Source organism: Dipteris shenzhenensis, chromosome 25, assembly GCF_047967505.1.
Source record: "Dipteris shenzhenensis isolate YYH24624 ecotype China chromosome 25, Dip_SZ_1.0, whole genome shotgun sequence".
NCBI classification, from domain to species: Eukaryota; Viridiplantae; Streptophyta; class Polypodiopsida; order Gleicheniales; family Dipteridaceae; genus Dipteris; species Dipteris shenzhenensis.
In genome coordinates this window covers 45,655,318-45,677,915 of record NC_141620.1, presented here as the reverse complement: position 1 = coordinate 45,677,915, position 22,598 = coordinate 45,655,318, and the positions used below count along the sequence as shown (strand labels likewise).

Here is a 22,598-nt window from a genome sequence, read left to right as displayed (position 1 = left end):
CGCAGTCGACAATAGAAGCTGTACGGACTGCTGACGTGGCCTGTACGGCTGCTGACGCAGTCCGTACGGTGGCTGCAGAAGCTGGCGCAGCTGCTGTTCGATACAGCAGCTGGTTCGGAACAGACAGGACAGTCCGTACAGACTGTACGGCTGTCGCTGGGGCTGTACGGCTGGTACGGCTGCTTCGGGAGTTGCGCAGGGTTATCGCAGGCAGGACGGCTGGTACGGCTGCTTCGGGAGTTGCGCAGGGTTATCGCAGGCAGGGCGGATGCAGGGAAACTGTGCGAACAGGGCGCTGTTGAAGGGCGAGGCTGGCTGGCACAGATTTCGAGGTAACATCTCGAATCTGGAGCTGCTTGTGGGTTGTCTAGCACCCAGCCCCCCACCTATATAGGGTGCAGGGCTGCCTGATTTGGAAGCTAGGCTTCCAAAGAAGGCTAAGCCCCTCCAGCTTTGGAGGGGTGCTTTTTTCGGAAAAAGCACCTGAGCCCCTCCAACTTTGGAGGGGTGCTTTTTCGGAAAAAGCACCCTGCTTCAGCGCAGGCTGCTCGCAGCCTGTTGCGCAGGCTGTGGACAGCCTGCTACGCTGGCTGGGGACAGCCTTTTACACAGGCTGTCCCGCCACACTGCCTCGCCTTCAACGCCCCTTCCTACACTCCGCATCCCCTACTCCCTGGCTGTATATTTCCTGCCCTACTCTCCTTCCTTTCTGCTCTCCTTCTCCTCCCTCAAAACTTCTCTCTGTAGCCTTCAGAAATTTCGATTCTATTTCACTCCTCTTCTTCTTCCATTTCCAGATATTTCTTCACCCCTTCTACCCCAGGTAGACAGCAAAAATGCAGCAGGTAATCTCGAATTTTAGGGCATACCTGGAAGAGAAATCCGTCAAATTTCTCGCATCAGAAGTTCCTACCTCAGGAGCTGGCTTTGATACCAACTGACACATCCCAGCACTCCTGAAACCCCTGATCTGCAAAATAACCACACACAACATTAGAACTGAGCAGGCTGCTCGCCACCCAACCGTGACATCTACGGGATGTGATCCCGAATCAGAAGATGTCCCCCCGAGCCACGAGCTGAGCTACTGGCACGAACTCCCAATCAGATCCCAACCAGCCTGGTGTCCCATACCACCAGGTGGCGCTATGAAGCCCTGGATCTGCCACTGGGCCTTGGGCTACGCTAAGATGCAGGCGCGCGTCCGCGACACAATCCAGGATCAGACCTAGCACCTGGGAACGAGACTTGCTCCCAACTGCACACTGAGAACTGAACCCCCTGGGCCTCTTTTATAGACTCGGGCCCCGGTGCCAAAAATAGCGAAGACCTATAAATAGTTCGTACCCTTGCCACTTAACCCGAGAATCAAGCCTGCCTAGCTCTAAGCCTCCCCAGGCTAACCTGAGCTAGTTCTGTGTACCTAGTACACGTCAGATACCGATCCGTGCACATGACAGTGGAGGAGCTACTTCAGGCTCTCATGACTATTGGAAACAGGACTGCTATAGTTTCTTCTTCCAGGAGTGCACATGTTCTTGGAGCTATAGGTTCTACTCCTAGTGTATCTCCTTCACCTCTCCCAACTGCATGAAGGCAAAGCATTCTTTACACAGGCTCAGCATGGCATCCACAAGGGAAGGCACAGATAGATTCAGTCGTGGCCCTTTTTTTTTAAACTTGAATGGGATTAGTTTCAAGATCTGCTTATTTCAAGGAGATGGTGGCTGAAATTATAGCATTTGGGTCCACATATATCCCTCTCACTTTTGATGCATTGAGGGAAAGCTTCTAGAGGATGAGGTGAAGGAAGCTAATGAAGCCATTCAGCCTGTGAAGGAGAAATAGCATAAGTTAAGGGTCACTTTGGCTGCAGATGGTTAGAGTGATGTGCGGAGTCGCTCACTTGAGGGTATTTTGGCACAAAGAGTGTGTTAGTGTGAAGTGTTAGTGTGTAGTACTAGGTGATCTAGTACTAGTTTGTGTGTGTGTTTTGTGTGAGTGCCACGTGTCATCATGGGACCTATCCCATGTGTACTAGGTGCTAGAGTGTGTGTGAGTAGCCTATATAAAGGCTTGTAGTTCACTTGTCATGATACACTTGATGAATGAATGAGAGTCTTTCATTATGTCATCATTGGAGCATTATTTCCTCACACCTAACACACACACACACACACACACACACTCTCTCTCTCTCTCTCTCTCTCTCTCTCTCTCTCTCTCTCTCTCTCTCCCTTCAACATGTTTCTAACATGGTATCAGAGCCACCTTCCATAGCTGTCACGTCACCCTTGCCCTAACCCTAATTTGTCACTCTTGCCCTAACTCTAATTCTGCTTCAGCTGCCTCTCCTATGCAGCCTGTTTATTTCCGCCTCTAGCTAACTCTTCCTTTCAGCTTATTTCGCCTCTATTGAATATTGTGCTAACCGCCTCTTCTTTTCTTCTCTTTGTACCCGCCTAGAGCCTCTCCATAGCCTGCCTCTTTCATAACCGTCTCTGTTCATATCTTTTGGAGCAGTACCCGGGCTTTGACAGCCTCTTGGAGCTACTAGTTGCACACGTGTGGGTATTTGATCCATCTTGCAGCTCTTCAAGCTTAGCTATGGCGGATTCTAATTTCGTCAGTTCCATAGCAGCATCACGATTCATCGTTTGCATGGATGGCGATTCAGACAAGTTGCTCTCCAGCCTATGGCAGAACCTTGAGTTCCATCTCGATTCTTACCCACGTAGAAGGGAGAGTCGATGGAACGAGCTTGATGTGTCAAAGCGGGTCTGGCAAAGGAGCGAAGAGAAGGCTGGTTCATTAGAACTCCAAAAACAAAGGCTACGTGCCATTCGAATGGAAGGTCTAGAAGCTACTTATCAAGGTGTTGGCATTGCTTTGTTCCTCACCTTCACATTCGTTCTCCTCGGCAATTACTGCATTCACGGCTTCCTCTGTGGTAATTGCGACTTTACCTTTGCCGCTTTCCTTCGTCTATTTTCTCCATTTATTCATGGTCAGCCACCCGAAGGCTGGTGGTCTGGATCAGGTCATCAACGCACGTACATGAAAGGTCGCCATTGGGACAACAATCTCCAGGCGAAGTTCTATGCACAGAAGGGCACGGAATACAAGCGCTCCATTTACGATACTGCCCCTACCTTCGCCTCTTTCCGGCTTCAATATAGAGACCTACGTTTGAAAGCTGTGGTCTTTTCAATCCATAAGCACTCTCTTTGGGGACTTATTTGCCTATATGAGCGGGATGAAATTAATACAGAGAGATCTGGGTACAGCAAGCTGATTGCTGTTTGTGCTGGTCTTGGAGACTCACAGCCTATGGAAAGCCACTTTAACGTTCTTCATTTGAGCATTGTGACACTGCCAAGACTTGCAGCATTGTCTGGGAGGAAGAATGTATGCCACACGCTTTCTATTGATACTGTGGCTGAGCAACATGACAAAGCATTGACGCCCTCACTAGGATAGTTATGCCACATCTATTGGACCTGAAGAGCAAGCTTTATCAGCTCTATTGCATGATCTATTCCTCTCTGAGGAGGAAGATGATGCTTGGTTCTATGTCTGTTTGTGTTGAGTCAAATAAAGGTTCTTAGCCTTGAGTTGTCCCTCTAAATTGAATGTATTTGGAGTCAATAAGAGGTACTCTGCCCTCGGTTGTCGCCCAAAAGTGAATGTATTGTGTTTTACTTTGGTTGATGGTATTGACCACCCAGTTCAGAGTAAGGGGGGATGACGAGTGATGGTTTGCCGGTCGGAAGCTGACTGAGAAGTCACTATCACACGGGAGGTGTTGGATAGTTGGACTTGCTCTTTGCAGTATTGCGGTGGAGGGGGGATCGGTCTACTCTTGCGTGTTGGGTCTCACACCTCTTTGCTTTGAAGGGGGTGTTGGAGATATCATAGTCAAAGAGTGTGTTAGTGTGTAGTACTAGGTGATCTAGTACTAGTTTATGTGTGAGTCTTGTGTGAGTGCCACGTGTCATCATGGGACTTATCCCATATGCACTAGGTGCTAGAGTGTGTGTGAGTAGCCTATATAAAGGCTTGTACTTCACTTGACATGATACGCTTGATGAATGAATGAGAGCCTTTCATTATGTCTTCATTGGAGTCCCACCTTGCATGTAGGTCGAAATAGAAACAAGTACTCTCACGAGGGCGCTCTTCCCCATTGGAAGGCCAATTGGCATACAAATTCTGCATGCATTGCACACATTTGCATTCTTGAAAAGTCTGGTTCTTCACAATGCTCTCATCTAATCAAGCTCCCCTCCCTCAGCCTCACCGGCGACGGACTCAGATGCATAGAAATCTGTAACAAGTGTTTGTACTTTGTCAAGCGCGGTGACCTGTGGCGTCAATCCCTGTTTCTCTCTAGTCTATTGGATTGGTATATCTCTCTGTCGCCGCATCTCAATCAGATAAAGCCCAACACAAACGTGATCGGGAAAATGGATTAGCTGTGTAAGTGGACGATCTCATAGTAGACTGGGAAGACACATAGAAAATACTCCTCTGTTTCGATCTCCTCCATGTGGCATAGTATGCAGATCCTTTGCTCTGCGTATGCCTGCAGCTCTCCCTGCCTCAATCCTCAGCTCATGTGACAAGACTCGCAAGTGAGCGATGGCGATCGTTAATGCATGTGAGACTCTCTTGTCCTCGAGGAACTGAGGTTTGCTGTTGACGAGACCATGCTCCGAGACCCTCAGGAAGTGGTCATGGTAGAACTGGATCTTGGTGTGAACTCCTCTCCCCCCCAAGCCCTAGATGTATGGACGTGGAGGAGGTCCAACCATATGATAGGGTTGATCTCATCTCATGGGATCATCTCGGGTGGTGGCATCCATGATGTACTGAAAGGAGGGAAGTCTGTCCATCTGGATGCCGTGACTACCAAACCATGTGGATACCCGTGCGTACCATGCTGTATCAACACCACTCTCTGCTAGTTGCCTAGAAGACTCCAATGCTAGCCTCGGTAGCGGTAAGGCCGAGACTCTGTGGAGGAAATTCACTGCGTGAAAGATTGTCATGTGCACGGATTGGTATCTGACGTGTGCTGGGGTACACAAGACTAGCTCAGGTAGCCTGGGGAGGCTTAGGGCTAGGCAGGCTTGATTCTCAAGTTGCGTGGCAAGGGTACGAACTAGTTATAGGTCTTCGCTATTTTTGGTGCATTGGGCCCGAGTCTATATAAGGGGCCCAAAGGTTGAGTTCTTAGAGAGCTGATGGGAGCAAGTCTCGTTCCCAGGTGCTAGGTCTGATCCTGGATTAAGTCGCAGACGCGCACCTGCATCTTAGCGTAGCCCAAGGCCCATTAGCAAATCCAAAGCCTCTAGGCGCCACCTGGTGGTATGGGACACCAGGTTGGTCAGGATCTGGTTGGGAGTTCATGCCAGTAGCTTAGCTCGTGGCTTGGAGGGGACATCTCCTGATTTGGGATTGCATCCCGTAGATGTCATGGTTGGGTGGTGAGCAGGCTGCTTAGATTCCTCATGTTTGGTGTGTTCTTGTGTTTGCTTGCAGATCAGAGGTTTCAGGAGTGCTGGGGTTGTGTCAGTTGGTATCAGAGCCAACTCCTGAGGTAGGAATCTTTGTTACGAGTAAATTTGGACGTGATTTTCTCCAGGTATGCCTCAAATTCGAAAGTCATGTTCATGCCCTGAAAGTGCTTGTTGGTTCATCGTTTAAGGGTTGTTTGTTGCCTGGATTGGAATAGAAGGAAGGAGTGAGAGAGGAGTGAATTTGCTATTAGTTGATGAGGGTCTAAAGAGAGAGAGATGGTGTAGTTAGAAGTGGTGAGGAAGTTATGGCGCAAGGATCGGCACGAGAACGCCTTTGGAGCGCAAGGCTGTGGCAAAATTCAAGGAACCCCGAGCATCTGATTGACTGCAGGAACTTTGTGGAAGGAGAGTGCGGAGAGGTGCGCAGAAGTGCTGGGCATGGTCGCGATTGGGGATGCGTTGTATTTGGGGCCTAAAAGCCGAAAAAAGCACCAGCTCTCCTAAATTTGGAGGGTGGGATTTTCTAGAAAGCTGGGCTTCCTAAAAGCGAGGGCAAGGGAGTCTATAATGGAGCAGAGTGCTTCCCTTCACCAGCCCGTGGAATGCACACAAGATACACCTCTCCACACCTACCTTCGCGGATCCCGTTAGCCAGGGCGGACTCCTGCAGAAGACCGTACGGACCAGTCGTCTTCTCCACCGAACTCTGTCAGCCCGGATCAGGGGGGGTTCATTGTTCGTCATTTCGGGATCAGTCGCCTTTTTTCTCTTTAGCCAGCCTTGCTGTTTTCGAGCCTTCTCCCATCCTCGTGGTGAGCCTCTACCTTGCTTCATACTCCTAGCTTCGAATCCGCTTATTGCTTCTCTTCTCTAGACTACCCTCTTCATGAGATCCGATTTCAGTTATGGCTGATTCAGTAGACCGCGGGCTCGCTATGGGTGATCAAGATATGAATTACCACGTGGAGGATGGCCAGGCCCTCTACGATGATTTGATTACGAAGACTGCCTTCAGTGAATTCGCCACTGCTCTCGATGAAAAGTTTGAGCGGGTTAATGCGAATCAAAAGGGGTTGACACAGCAACTCCAAGGGATTCAGACTCCCATCTCGCTTTTGACTAGCACTGTTGAAGCGCTTACACATGTGGATGCTTTGGCTTCAATGTTGGGTCCAAATATCACTCCAGATATTTATCACGGAGATTAGAAATCCAAAACCAAGGAGGTGGTTGACACTTGGTTGCACAAGTGGCAAGTACACTTTCAAGTTCCAGTTTCACCCTTACCCCGATGAAAAGAAGATGCAACTTGCAGCAGGGTATTTGTCAAGGAAGGCTTTATTGTGGTGGAAGGAGCTCCAAGCAAAGCTTGCCACATGGATCGAACTTGAAGAGTTCTTCAGTAAAGGAGGAGGAAGATTATGATATCGTAAGCAAGCTGAAGGCCCTCGATATGTCCAAGCTGAATTTGACTTTTGAAGTCTATCTTCAGAAGTTTCATGATTTGCAGACTAGAGCTACAAAGATGGATCCTGTTACCTTGTTAGGTTTCTTTGTTGATGGTTTGCCTGACTCGTACAAGCTTTAGATCAAGAATAACAAGTATATCACTTTGCAATGGTCGAGCCCGTTTCCTACGAACCTTGAAGTTAAAGAAAGAAGGACGTTGCTTTATATGCGAGGAGCGGGGTCACACACGGAATGATTGTCCTAAGCGCAAGAACCAGATGCAAGTGCCGTGACCAAAGCTCCATGCGGGACAAGGTATCAAAGCTAAGGGAGCTAATCAAGCCTCGATGACATGTATTTTTGTGAATGTCATTACCTGCCTACTTTCTTGTAACTGCACTTTTATTTGGCCCCCATGACCTTTTCCGAGTTTATGGAGAAGTAAGGGACCAAAGAGTTCACATTCTCTTTGACCCGAGTAGCTCTCACAATTTTGTGAACTACAAACTTGTGCAGAGGATGAGGCTGTCCACGACACCTAGCGATCGCACCTACGCGGTGCAGCTTTCAGTTGAGAAGCAGTTTTGGGATCGTAAGGTTGACGCACTTTCTATCCGGATTCAAGACTACACAACTGCTCTCACGTGCTATGTCATGCACTTGGAACATGTGGACTTGTTAATCTGAATAGAGTGGTTTAAAACCCACGATATTCGGATTGGATGGAAAAATCATATACTCTCTTTTTTAGACAAGGACACCTAATTTTGTATTCAATGTGATAATATTCTCTCTTCTAAGGAACCTATTGTATCTGCGATGGAGCTTCGGAATATAATAAACACTTCTCATTATGATGTGTATCAGTGTGTTTTGATTCCGCTTTCTTAATTTGTTGTCTCTGTTAATAAAAAAAATGATTTAAGCGTGTTTGAACACCATGAATTGAGAACGTTGTTAAATGATGTCATGGATGTATTCCCTGCTCAACTGCCGGAAGGTTTACCTCCATAACGGGTAGTAGATCATCGCATAGATTTAGTACTTGGGACTCAACCTATTAGTATTCCATCTTATAGGATAAGCCAGCTTGAAGAGGATGAGTCAGTGTCACAGCTACAAGATTATCTGAATATGGGCTATATTCGCCCAAGTAAATCACCTTGGGATGCACCTGTTCTCTTAAGAAAGAAGAAAGATGGTTTGTGGAGAATGTGTGTAGATTATAAAGATTGATTTGCGTACGGGTTATCACCAAACCCGTATCTATGCTAAACACATAGATAGAACCGCTTTATGGCCTTTGAGTTTCTCGTATTACCTTTTGGTTTGACCAATGCTTCTGCTACCTTGCAGCAAATGATGAATGATTTGTTTCGAGATTTTTTGGGCAAATTCGTTGTCGTGTTCTTAGATGACATCTTGGTATATAGTCGTGTTCTTAGATGACATTTTGGGCAAATTTGTTGTCGTGTTCTTAGATGACATCTTGATATATAGCCGTGTTCTTAGATGACATTTTGGGCAAATTCGTTGTCGTGTTCTTAGATAACATCTTGGTATATAGCCGAACGCTAGGGGATCACATTTATTGGACACCTTCGGATTGTCTCAGTTATTCTAAGCTCTATGCCAAGATGAGTAAATGTGACGTCTTTATGAAGGAGATCATGTACTTAGGACACAAGATTTCTTTTGAAGGTATTAGCATTGATCTAGATCGTATCCATAAGGTTTTGGAATGGCCCATCCCTCAGACAATGAAACAACTTCGTTCTTTTCAGGATTCACGGTTTTTCTACGGAAGTCTGTGAATTGGCCGACCTGGGTTGACTGCTCAGCTACGACAAAAGCCAATGTTGATTTTAACTAGAAAATTCAACTCTACATTTTTTGATTTGCTTTGTCTTCTATTGACTTCTAGATTGCTAGATTTGTCCCTTCATCTGTTGTCTGCTGTGGGGCTGGCAGCAAGAGTAGATACACCATGGAGTGTAGATGCCCATGATGCGCCTAAATATTAATGAAGTCATTCCTAAGAAGAAACTAAGTTTCAGAACTTTGCGTTGATTGCCAATACCTACTTGACTTTTCACACATTTTTCTTTGAGGGGTAATGCTCAGCCCCTTAAGAGTAATCAGTGAGCTTGTTGTTGCAGGAAGTACAAACAAGGAAGAATAAATCTTCCTCAATGCATGGCAATGATAAGGCATCTGCTGCCCATGATGAGGGCAAAAGCATGCTTTTTAGTCAAAGATTAATTCAAGACATCATTATAGGGCATCCATCATAAGTTCGGGCCCCATGCGCCAAAAATAGCGAAGACCTAAATCTGGTTCATACCCTTGCCACTCAACTTGAGAAACAAGCTTGCCTAGCCCTAAGCCTCCCGAGGCTACTTGAGCTAGTCTTGTGTACCCCCGTACTCGTCAGATACCAATCCGTGCACATGACATACTTCCCCTCCTCTAAGAACTGACTCCTGAGTTCACAAGAAAACCCCGGAATGTTCTCTAGAGGTTAGGTAATGTCTACCATGTTGCGTCCTCCTCAACACGATCCTTCCACTCGATCTTGTATTCCATGATAGTTCTATTCCTGATTTGTCTTTCACAAAATTCAAGAATACTTTCAGGTTTGTGTGGAATAAAAGTCAAATCAGTAACTTCTATTATTTCTTGAGGAGAAACAAGTTGATCATCGTTTCAAAAGCCTTGTTCAATGCATCATTCCAAGAGATCGGCTAGGTAGATTTGCGTCCATGACCTTTCAATATGTTGCCGTGATGTTCGAGTCCACGACACCTAGCGATCAGGTATATTTACGTATTCCCAAGGATCCAAGAGCCTAAGTACTGGTTTAGTTTCGAAATTATCCCCCAGATACTGCGGTTCCGTTCAAGATTATTAAAAGAATTGGATGAATTGCATATAAACTAGAATTGCCTCCTAATGTTAAAATACATCTAGTGTTTCATGTCAGTAGACTGAAAGACTTATTGGGAAGCTCCTGTTCTTGCATTACCCGATCCTACCCGGCCTTACGTTTTAGAGGCCGATGCGAGTGATTTTGCGATTGGGGCAGCTTTATTCCAAGAGGGTAGACTTGTAGCTTTTGAGAGTAAAAAGCTAGGCGACACCCAATATCGTTGGCCCACACTAGAAAAAGAACTATATGCAGTTGTGTATTCTCTAAAGGTTTGGAGACACTACTCGTATGGTTCGAAGTTTCTTGTATTGACAGATCATCAGTCAGTTAAGTATGTGTGTGATGGGTCTGAATTGAGGGAATGGAAGGCCAGATGGGCAGAGCTAATGCAAGATTTTGATTTTGAAATACGTTATCAAAAGGGTTCGATGAATGGTGTGACGGATGCCTTAAGCCGAGTCAAGTTTGTAAATGCTATGTCATTTACGGAAATATCCTTAGACCTATTTTAATCCTTGAGGGAGCTTTGCGCAACTGATAGTCATTTTTGTTCTTATTGGTAGAAGGTCCAAGATGGGAGCTCCATGGTTGACCAGGACTCAGGGATTGTGCCACCTACGGTACACGCGGTGGGAGGTCAGTGGATGATTAGGAACGGCTTGCTGTTCTGGAATGGAAAGATATGTGTGCTAGATGTTTCGGATCTTCAATCCAAGATTCTTTGGGAGTGTCATGATGCTCCTAGTGCTGGACATCCAGGTATCCATCGAACTCTGTCTCTTGTGAAACATATCTTTTTATCGGCCTAAGATGCGTGTATTTATTGAAAATTATGTGGTAGGTTGTCAGGTTTGTCAGGTTACTAAGGCAAAACGCCTTAGAAGCGCGGGTTTATTACAGCCATTGCGAATCCCAGGTAATAAATGGAAAAGTATTTCCATGGATTTCATTACCGGTTTGCCCAAAACGCGTAAGGGTCATGACTCCATTTGGGTCATAGTTGACCGTCTGACAAAAATGGCTAGATTCTTACCTACTAGATCGACCATATCAGCTGTTCAGTTGGCTCATGAGTTTGTGGACCAATTGTTTAAGCTATATGGTTTGCCTTCCAACATAGTCAGTGACAGGGACTTACAAGTAACTTCTGGACACTTGTTTTTAAGAAGTTACAAACTACTCTATAAATTCTCAGTTCCTCATATCATGCATAATTTGATGGCAGTACAGAGAAGGTCAACTAATTGGTCGAAGATATGCTTCGGGCATATGTTTCTAAGAGACAGTCTTCATGGGAAGATTATCTTTGCATGATAGAATTTGCTTATAACAGTGCAAAGCATTCAAGTACTGGTTACAGTCATTTTATGCTTATGTACGGGTTTCAACCTAAGTTACCAGTTATGGTTGGGTTCAAGGGAATTCAAAATGATGCTGCAAGGACATTCTTGCAAGACATGCACGAAATGTTGTGGAGTCTATTAGAAGTGCCCAAGATCGGGACAGATTTTATGCTAATAGACATTTCACCCAGAGAGTACTATGAAGGGATGATGGCATATTTACGTATTCCCAAGGAATCCAAGAGCCTTAAGTATTGGTTTGGTTCTGAAATTATCCCCCAGATACTGTGGTCCGTTCAAGATTATTAAAAGAATTGGACCAGTTGCATATAAACTAGAATTGCGTCCTGATGTTAGAGTACATCCAGTGTTTCATGTCAGCAGACTGAAAGAGTTACTTGGTGCGGATGATCAACTTGTTTCTCCTCAAGAAATAGTATAAGTTACAGATTTGACTTTTATTCCACACGAGCTCGAGAGTATTCTTGAATTTCGTGAAGAACAGATTAGAACTATCACGGAATACAAGATCAAGTGGAAGAATCGTGTTGAGGAGGATGCAACATGGGAGACATTACCGAAACTCCAGAGGACATTCCCGGGTTTTTTAGCGAACTCAGGAGTGAGTTCTCAGAGGAGGGGAAGTATGTCATGTGCACGGATTGGTATCTGACGTGTACTGGGGTACACAAGACTAGCTCAGGTAGCCTGAGGAGGCTTAGGGCTAGGTAGGCTTGATTCTCGGGTTGAGTGGCAAGGGTACAAACTAGTTATAGGTCTTCGCTATTTTTGACGCATTGGGCCCGAGTCTATATAAGGGAGACCCAGAGGTTCAGTTCTCAGAGAGCCGATGGGAGCAAGTCTCGTTCCCAAGTGCTAGGTTTGATTGTGTATTAAGTCGCGGGACGTGTGTCTGCATCTTAGCGTAGCCCAAGGCCCAGTAGCAGATTCAAGGCCTCTAGGCACAACCTGGTGGTATGGGACACCAGGCTGGTCAGGATCTGGTTGGGAGTTCGTGCCAGTAGCCCAGCTCGTGGCTCAGAGGGAACATCTTTTGATTCGGAATCGCATCTCATAGATGTCATGGTTGGGTGGTGAGCAGCCTGCTCAGATTCCTCACGTTTGGTGTGTTCTTGTGTTTGCTTGCAGATCAGAGGTTTTAGGAGTGATGGGGTCGTGTCAAAGATGGCATCAACCTGGAGAGGGGTCATGGTGAACTCTGCGTGTATAATTTGATGGGTGAGCGAGGGCTTGCTCCGAATCATCCTGGATCCCATAGTCACCTGTAGCCCCGGAAAGGTGCTACATACTGTTGGAAAGGTCACCTCCTTATCTGTAAGCCCCCATATGAGGAGAGCATGGGGGAGGGAGACCTAGGGCAGTACCCAACAGGAAAAGAGAGAAAGGGGCTGCCACATAGACAGCATCATGGCTGGCATGAGGGCAGCACATCTAGAACTGTTAAGGGCAGGACAAAGGGCCAGGAAAGTACGGAGCAGAAGCAAGACAGTCTGGGACAGATTGCGGAGGATCTAGGACATGGAGGCGCACTGTTTGCAGAGGCGCAGACTTGGCAGGGAGTGCAGGCTCAGATCTGCAGCAAGGAATGTGACTGTCAGTGGGCAGGTGGCAGGCCTTTTATAGGCTGCATATTTGCCTTGAATGGAGGGCCAAAAGCCCTGGAAGTTTGGGCCATAAAAGGCCTGACTTGTGAGCCCTTTAAGGGCGGTTTTTACAGACTGAGTCGGTTTTTACAGACTGGTCGGTTTTTTGGTGCAGGCCTTGGGGCCTATATAAAGAGGCCATTTAGCCTCATTTCAGCATCACTTGCAGCAGCAGATCCAGAGCAGAAAGCAGCAGCAGGTAGCCACCCTCTGGACCTACTTTCAGGAGGATAGAGAGGTGCTAGCAGGGCTGCAGACTTAGCCAGGAAGCTGCCCACCTAGGCTGGTTCCCAGACAGCAAGGTGGAGAGGATCATCCTAGACGGAAAGTCTACTTACGCTCGAGGTGGAGCACGCGGACTCTAGTCTAGAGATAGCCAGCAGATAGGAGAAGGACTTTTGTGGTAAGATCAGAGGACCACACCATTGGTGGGACTCTGGATCTGTCTCTTTTGTATTGTGTCCATAGTTGTGGACGGAAATATATTATTTGGTGCTTCTCTATCTGGTTTGGTTCATTGTCTATTGATGAGTCTGCACACCTATTGAATGCACATAAGTAAAGAAGTTTGTGATTCCACACCCACACCGCACACTGTGTGAGCTCCTGGGCATTACTATAAGTCTTCCGCTGCGTGTACCCTCTGTTGGGTATTTTTTAACACATACATGGCAGTCGGTCTCACCAGCATGTCAAAAAGCCAACCCTTCGTCGAAGGGTCTTGGAAGTGTGTCTGGAAGCACTTCCTCGATCGAGAGAGAGAGAGAGAGAGAGAGAGAGAGAGGTTAACGTCCATGGGAGGCCTTGCGGGCCTATGGGACAAAGTACAGAGAAAAGCGAACTCTTACAAACCTTAGTGGGCTGAAGCAAAGGGCATGCTAGGACCCTTGTTGAGTACTAATCTATGCTAACAATGTCAATCATGAATAGAAATAGTCAACTGCAACTGCATAGTGGGCCAGATCAATCTATCCAGTATTAGAGAGAGAGAGAGAGAAAGAAAAGAAAGAAAGATATATTAACGTCCACGGGAGACCTCGTGGGCCTATGGGACAAAGTGCACAGAAAAGCGAACTCATACAAGCCTTAATGGGCTGAAGCAAAGGGTATGCTAGACCCTTGCTGAGTACTACTGAGTACTAGTCTATGCTAGAGAGAGAGAGAGAGAGAGAGAGAGAGAGAGAGAGAGAGAGAGTTAGTTTATTAAGTTCTACTAAAGACTGATGGGTCCATGAAACTGATAGAAAACCTGATACATTCAGCAAAAGGGTGGAGCTATTAAGCGAGCATCCTAACCCATGCTAGAAAACTGTGTAGACATAGTGAATGCCATCATCATACAAATCACTAGAGACATACATATAACTGCTTATGCTTGGGCACCGATGATGACATAAGTGTCGCTTTGCTTGCTAGGTATGTCTTCCTTTTGTTTTTCAAAACTTTGTTACGTCTTTTTTCTTCTCTTTAATTTTCTAAATTTGTATGATTGGATATATTCTAGTCTTACAAAGGTTATCACCATAGTCATCATCATCATAAGAGATGCAATTTGATCCGATATCATACAATACAATACATCACACACATGGCATGAAACGTCAAGGTATGCCCGGTGGCGGGCTAGGCCGTGTAGGCAAGAAGTCCGTGATAGATTGTTGTCTACAGGTTGGAGGAATAGCTCGTCATGCCCTCTTGGCGGCTACTCTACGCTTGACCTGTGCCACAGTAACCCCTGTCAGCCGTATCCTAGGTCTGAAAATAGATGAGATGTCAACTAGCGTGATCTATACATCTGTCCTCCGTCAAGTGTGCCGCATCTCGGTCTCGGGGCCTCTGCCTCTCTTGCTATCTGTAATCAGGGGGGCATCATGATCTGGCTAGAAAAACTTTGTGATCACACTCTGATATGGGTCTGATAAGGCCTCCTATCCCTGTCTCTGTGATCTGATGATGCGCCCTCTATGTCGGAGTGCCTCATGAATGAAAGCGGCGAGGCACCTCTGATCTGGGTATGCAAATCCGTCTATGAAAAAGGAGTGGTATTGCCCACGGATCTCGTAGTAGACTAGGCAATGGAAGGTGAAGTGCTCCTTTGACTCGACCTCATGCTGCTCACTTAATGTGCAGATATGACTCTCTCTGGGGATCCCCTATGCTCATCCACTCAGTCGGTGCGATGACGCATGGAACTAGCCAATGGCAATCTTGAGTGAGTGTGGTAGTGAAACCCTCCTCGGAGACGTGTAAGCAGTGGTCCCGATAGGAGATGAGCTTCACAGGAAGCTCTATCTGTGCTATCCAGGTCCTGAAAGTGTGTAATTGTAAAAGATCCTCTCGAATGATTTTGAGCTCGGTACCCCGAAATGGCGCAAATGGAGCGTCAATGCTGTACTAGAAGGGTGGCAGCCTGTCCATATGGAAACATAGTCTCCCAAACCATCTGCATGCATGTGCGTACACACATTTCTGATCACCTAGAGTACACACATTTGTGATCACCTGGAGCTGCTAATGCCATAGAAGAGGCTAGTGCCAAATCATGGTATTTTGCGTCGCCCTATAGTACAGGAACCATAATCTTGCACTCGGTATAGATAAGTCATAGTCTGGAATGCCGCATCTAATTGCAATGGGATGCCCCGAACTCAGCCGGAATGATTTGATGGGGAACATATGGCTTACTACGGATCCTTTGTGATAGCAAGAGAACCTGTAGTCTCTCCACTCGAGTCCACTCTATATCAGATAGGTATAGCTCCAAACAAGGGCTGCTGAACATGTCTGCAAGTCGAACCAAGGAGTCGGAAAGGATAACCTTGGTTTGTGGATCCTGGAAATGAGATTGGAAGCATTGTCTCTCTAGTCGGGCAAAGGAGGCATATCCTCTACTCAAGCCGGCCTGCATCACCGGTCTCATTGTGAAGATAGGGCCAGAAAATAGAACCCTTAGATGATGAGGCAATCTCAACTGGTGACCTGTCAAAAGTAAACTGCTCTCTGTGTGCAGCTGCTTTGGAGGTTTTGAAGATCATAACCTTGGTTTTACCTAGGTTGACCTTCAAGTGATGGGACTCACGAAAGGCCAGTAGTGCATCTAGGTGTCTCTGGAGCCCCTCAGCGGACGAAGATAAGAGCACCACAAGGTATAATAAAATCTGGAGCATGTAATCGGCAAGAGAACAACCAGCTCCTCCTAGGGTCCTCATAAAAGACTCAAGATTGTCTATATAAAGGCCAAACAAGGTCGGCAAAAGTGTACAGCCTTGTTTGACCCCAATGGTGCTCATGATCTCATCTGTCCATCCACCCCCTATTCGAACTCTGCCGGAAGCCCTCTCGTATAGTGCCATAACAGCCTAGACTATCTTCTAGCCATAACCCAGCTCCTGCAACCGCCTGATAAGACGTGCTCGTGGTACTGTATTTAAGGCTTTGTGAAAATCCACAAAGCAGCAATAGACTCTCTGCTTTCGTGCCCTGGCCTCTTCTATGACACTCCTGAGTGTAAGTATGTGGTCCATGGTCCTATGATCACGGCTCCTCTGACTCGACCTCATGCTGCTCACTTAATTTGCAGATACGACTATCTCCGGGGATCCCCTATGCTCGTCCACTCAGTCGGTACGATGACACACGGAACTATCCAATGGAAATTCTGAGTGAGTGTGGTAGGTGAATCTGAGTACCTTGGGTATAGTGAAACCCTCCTCCGAGACGTGTAAGCAGTGGTCCTGACAGAAGCTGAGCCTCACAGGAAGCTCTGTCAGTGCCATCCAAGTCCTGAATGTGTGTAATTGTAAAAGATCCTCTCGAATGATTTTAAGCTCGGTACCCCGAAACGGCGCAAATGGAGCGTCAATGCTGTACAGGAAGGGTGGCGGCCTGTCTATATGGAAACAGTCTCCCAAACCATCTGCATGCATGTGCGTACACAAATTTCTGATCACCTAGAGTACACACATTTGTGATCACCTAGAGCTGCTAATGCCATAAAAGAGGCTAGTGCCAAATCATGGTATTCTGCATCGCCCTACAGTACAGGAACCATAATCTTGCACTCACTATAGATAAGTGATAGTCTGGAATGCCGCATCTAACCGCAATGGGGATGCCCCGAACTCAGCCTGAATGATTTGATGGGGAACATATGGCTTGATAGCAAGAGAACCTGTAGTCTCTCCACTCGAGTCCACTTTGTATCAGATAGGTATAGCTCCAAACAAGGGATGTTGAACATGTCCGCAAGTCGAATCAAGGAGTCAGAAAGGATAACCTTGGTTCGTGGATCCTGGAAATGCGATTGGAAGCACTGTCTCTCTAGTCGAGCAAAGGAGGCGTATCTATTGTATTAGATAGGTCTAGCCGCAAACAAGGGCTGCCATACATGTCCACAAGTCAAACCAAGGAGCCGAAAAGGATAACCTTGATTCATGGATCCTGGAAATTCGATTGGAAGCACTGTCTCTCTAGTTGGGCAAAGGCTACTCAAGCCGGCGTGCATCTCCGGTCTCATTGTGAAGATAGGGCCAGAAAATAGAATCCTCAGATGATGAGGCAATCTCGACTGGTGACCTGTCAAAAGTAAACTGCTCTCTGCGTGCAGTTGCTTTGGAGGTTTTGAAGATCATAACCTTGGTTTTACCTAGGTTGACCTTCAAGTCATGGGACTCACGAAAGGCCAGTAGTGCATCTAGGTGTCTCTGGAGCCTCTCAGCGGCCGGAGATAAGAGTACCACAACGTACAATAAAATCTGGAGCATGTAATTGGCAAGAGAACAACCAGCTCCTCCTAGGGTCCTCATAAAAGACTCAAGATTGTCTATATAAAGGCCAAACAAGGTCGGCAAAAGTGTACAGCCTTGTTTGACCCCAATGGTGCTCATGATCTCATCTTCCATCCACCCCCTGTTTGAACTCTGCCAGAAGCCCTCTCGTATAGTGCCATAACAGCCTAGACTATCTTCTAGCCATGCGGACATCCACAAAGTAGCAATAGACCCTCTGCTTCCATGCCCTGGCCTCTTCTACGACACTCCTGAGTGTAAGTATGTGGTCCATGGTCCTATGATCACGTTGGAAACCTGCTTGCCTCTTTGCTCTGAGTCCTTGCATCTCTGCATAGCAGCTGACCTCCATATCAAGTGCCGAGGCATATATCTTGGACATGACATGCCCAATCATAATGGTCCTGTAGTTTTCTGGACTCATGGGATCCCCTGTCTTGTGAATAGGTGTGATGGTGTTGAGGGTCCATGTGCATAGGAAACCGAGAGAGAGAGAGAGAGAGAGAGAGAGAGAGAGAGAGAGAGAAGGGGGGGGGTCGTGACTTCTTGGGTTTGGCTGTCCCATTTTACGAGGACCTGCTTTACCAGTTCCTACACATCTCAGTGGGTCGGGATAGAGGATCAGTTTGGGCATGTTCTTGGATTCATAAAGATTTAAGTTTCTTGTGTTTGAAGTTGTAGAGCTGAGATCATTGATAACTTTTGCGTTCTCACTTTTAGGAGCGAGCATAAAACTCAGCCCTTGCCTTTTGGCACTTTCTTGGGCTAGCAGGACATCCACCTTGCCTTGTGTTAACGCAAGGTCCTTGACCATACTTGGCTCTAGCATTATATGTTCTCTTGCACACACACTTTTTTTTAGTAATATCCAGTGCTATATTTATATGCTCATAAATTTACAAGACGGGAATTCTCCAAAATGGAGAGTATTCCAAAGATCAGAAACATAAAAAGAGAAGCTCTATGCAAGAAGCATCTAGATCACCCTCATGGCAGGCATCATATAAGGATTGCCGCAATGAGGCTCGGAAGGATTCATATGACTTGTGAATGTGCTGACCCAAGTATGCCAAATTATGCTCACTCCATATTGGGTAGAAATATCTCACCCAAGAGAGAAATAGTGAGTATTGAGACAAAGACCTCATAAATCTGCCAAATAGCCAAAAATGTTTCCCAAATCTGTGACTCGGGAAACGGAGTCGAAGATGATATGTGCTCAATAACTATCGTGTGTGCATATTCCATTGAAGAGTGGAGCAAGTTGGAGCATGCAAGAGTGCATGTCGCATTTGCAACATAGCACTGTTGTAGGCATAGCCACACATTTGGCCCATCTACCGTTAGGTGGAGAGGATGATCCCAACGACATCCTACCTCATCAAGGAGTACTTGACTAAGTGTAATCAATCAAACAAATAGGATGATTTGAACAACACATTCACCTACACATTATTTTGAAATCATATGGTGTGAGAGGTTGATGCAAGGAGAGGGTAGATCATGTGGCTAGCAATCCCTTTAGGTGGCATGTGAAACTATAGAAATAGGGAACTAGGGAAGGTTGTAGATCTATGTATAGATATAGTTACATAGACAAATACAAAGACTAATATGATTCCATGAAACAGCTAGTCCTCAACAACTTGAATCTATGATTTCCCCAGACCTCACTCCAAGTTAGAAAGACGAATTCCTAGAAATGTTCAAAGATTTCCCTGACAGGTAGAAAAGGATGTAACAAATCAGCAATTTTCTTCCATATCGACCTATGGTGCATTCCCAATGCATAGGAGGCAGTGGCGCGAGGAAAAGATAAGACATAACCCTGATTATCTACCACATCATGTATGTATCTAATGCCCAATTTCATGAGGTTGTATGCCCGAACAGGTTCCTGTAAAGCGAGTGCGAGGAGCCCATTTGACCTTAGAAAGTACTTGTTTCTAGTCAAGTATTAGAGCAGTAGAGAAAGGACAGCCAGGTATCTTCCCTACAAATCTCCCAATGACAACCTTACAATGATCAGTAGTCCAATGACCATAAGCAGAAGTCCTCATGTTGACACACATGGATGTTATCATACAAGTCCATGGCTGTTGTTGGCGGAAAAATGTATGGAGCATAGTCGTCTTCCTTGCAAGTACATGATATCTTATATTGAGGATATTAAGTCCACCATGCATCCTAGGAGAGCATACCAGTTCCATCTTCATCAGTCTGAATGCTTTCACAGCAGTTTTTGTCCTCCATAATATCTCCATAGCTTGAGAAATAAAGTCTGAAATATCTCTGGAGGACCAATGTAGCAAAGGCAAAAAGAACTGGACATAGGACATTACAATGGACTGTACTATTCTGAGCCTGACATGAAGAGGCCAAGTAGAAATTTTCCAATATTCCAGTTTATGTTGAAGTTTTTGGAAGATCCATTTTAATTGCTGCTTCCTGGTGATATGCCATCCTATAGGATATCCCAAATGCCTAACTACATCTTTGGAATGCACCACCTGACTTGGCCAGAGAATAGAATGCCAGTCACATTGTTTCAGTGGAAGCAATTTAGATTTGTCAAAATTAACATGCAATCCCGCTGCCAATCCATACAATGATCTCTTGCACACACACACACACACACACACACACACACACACAAAGAGAGAGAGAGAGAGAGAGAGAGAGAGAGAGAGAGAGAGAGAGGTGGGGGTGGGGTGTTTTTCTGATAATTTTGCTCATCTTTCTTGGTTTGGTTGTCCTTATTTTACCAGAGCCCGCTTTATCAGTTTCTACACACCTCAGCGGTAAGTGAATAGGCTAGTCACAGCCCCTAAGAATTGCAATCTTGGTGGAATTGAGCTTGTAGTATTTGTTTTGTTGGATTTGCCTATTGTCATGGGTTGTCCTGTTGTGATTTTCGGCCCATATGTGCAGCTTGATGTTTTATGCTTTGATAGGCGAAGTATTTCGGGGCAAACAGAAACATCTCGTCCAATGCGTGGGACTAAAGTTGACAGGTGAGAATAATTTGCATGTGCCATATTCAACATAATTCATAAACTCTGGATCTTTCCCTGTAAAATGTGTCGGATATGTTTCTGCTTGGCTTTGCAAAAGCCCATTTGCTTTTGCATGTAAGGTCTTGGCAATCATTCATTGGTTTGCTGTAAATTCTTATACACCAACCGTTTAGATGTCAGTGGGGATGTCATTGTAGCTACTTCCTGCCATGCATGATGGAGTTTATGGGTTTCAACTTTGTGGGTGACTCATATATGATTAAGCCGATATTGTTTGCTTTGTTTTTAGAGGATGGCATTTTTATGTTCCAATATCATGGAAGTATATTGTGTATGGTTGTCTTTTTCCTTTTTGCAATCTTATAATACTGTTTTGCTGAGTGGAATTGAGGATTCTGTATTTCTTTTCTTTTTGTCCTTTTCAGGAATTGCCCTTGTGCAAATGGAAGTAGAGCATACTCTGTACTTCCATTGGCTTTTAGCGTATGGGGGCTACCCTTCTGGGATTAAGGTTATTTTAGTGTTGGAAACCCCAAAGAGCACACATACACACGCACGCATGTACACTCACGCACGCTCATGTACATACTGTGTTGGGGGGGGGGGAGAGAGAGAGAGTTTATCAAAATTCTTCTAAAGGCTCAAAGCGTCTATGAGACTGAGAAAGCCAGATACAATGAGCTGAATGGGTGGAGCCACTAAATGGGCTGTTAGAAGTCATTGACCCACCTGTGAGCCCCCAAATCAGGAGGACAAGGGGTCAGTAGACTAGGGTGGGGCTAGGAATAGCAGGGTTAGGTATTGCGCACCTGTCAGCAGCAGATTGGGAAATCGTGTGCACCTGGAGGGACTGCAGGAACAGCCATGATGGAGCACTGCACGGCACAGGGCACAAGGACCAGGAGAAGGCACTGCCAGGTCCTATTTATATAGCCTGCATAGCAGCTACCAGTGCAAGTGGGATCAAACAAGGCAGGTTGCAGTGCAGAAGTTGGTGGCAGAACAGACTAATCCTGATGGGTGACGTGGCCGACCCAGCTGGTGAACTGACAGACCCAGTCGGCCAGGTTTCAGCCCTATAAATAGCCCCCACTCTACTGCACTTGTGAAGCAACACTGTAGCCTCTCCAACTTGGCAGCGTGGACCTGAAAGAGCGTGTAGATTGTTGCAGTCTCTGAGAACTCAGCGTAGCAATCACCTTGGTTGCTGTTTCTTCCCGGCACATCTGCTGGATGTTTTTCAGCTCTTTGGTGAGCATGCTTTCCCACATCAGAGGATGAATAAGTCTGAGTTCTTCTTCTCTTAAGTCTGAGTTCTTCTTCTCTTCTCTCTACTCTACATTCTGTGAGTGAGGTTTTGATTTGTGAGTGTATCTAAGAGTGTTTGGAAAGAGTTTTATAGATAATTCCGCTGCGTGTGAGGTTTGCAAGATATAGGCCTCTATTCTCTGACATCGTATCAGAGCTTCATTGGAACTCTTGTATTCACTCTGAAGGAGTCCTTACCAAGTGGGTAGAAGCCAAGGCAACCAAAAAATATGACACTAGGGCAACAGCTGAATTCTTGTATGAAAATGTTATAGCACGCTTTGGTTTATCATTGGAAATAGTCAACGATCGGGGAACTCCTTATGAGTGAGTTCTTAATCCTTCATCGAAAATCCACTCCCTACGATCCCACGGCAAATGGCCAAGCCAAAAGCTCGAACAAAAATTTATGTAACACAATGTCATTTAGGGTGGAAGCCAACCGAAATGATTGGGAGTACAAGCTCACCATCGCCTTGTGGGCATATCGTACCGCATATAAGATTGCAACTAATTGCACCTTGTTTGGTCTTGCCTTTTGGGGATGCCTGTGGGATTTGTCATACCTATCCCTCTACG

The 22,598-nt window shown here is 45.9% G+C and overlaps 1 protein-coding gene across 1 annotated transcript in view; it reads left to right on the top strand.

Annotated features, from left to right (window-relative positions):
* LOC147885943 (carbon catabolite repressor protein 4 homolog 5-like) overlaps positions 1-22,598 on the top strand; it is a 69,574-nt gene that overhangs the window by 27,852 nt on the left and 19,124 nt on the right. The window contains 2 exon segments of the mRNA XM_087396411.1: positions 20,463-20,495; positions 20,626-20,708. Of these exon segments, the coding sequence (XP_087252537.1) occupies positions 20,463-20,495; positions 20,626-20,708 (116 nt within the window).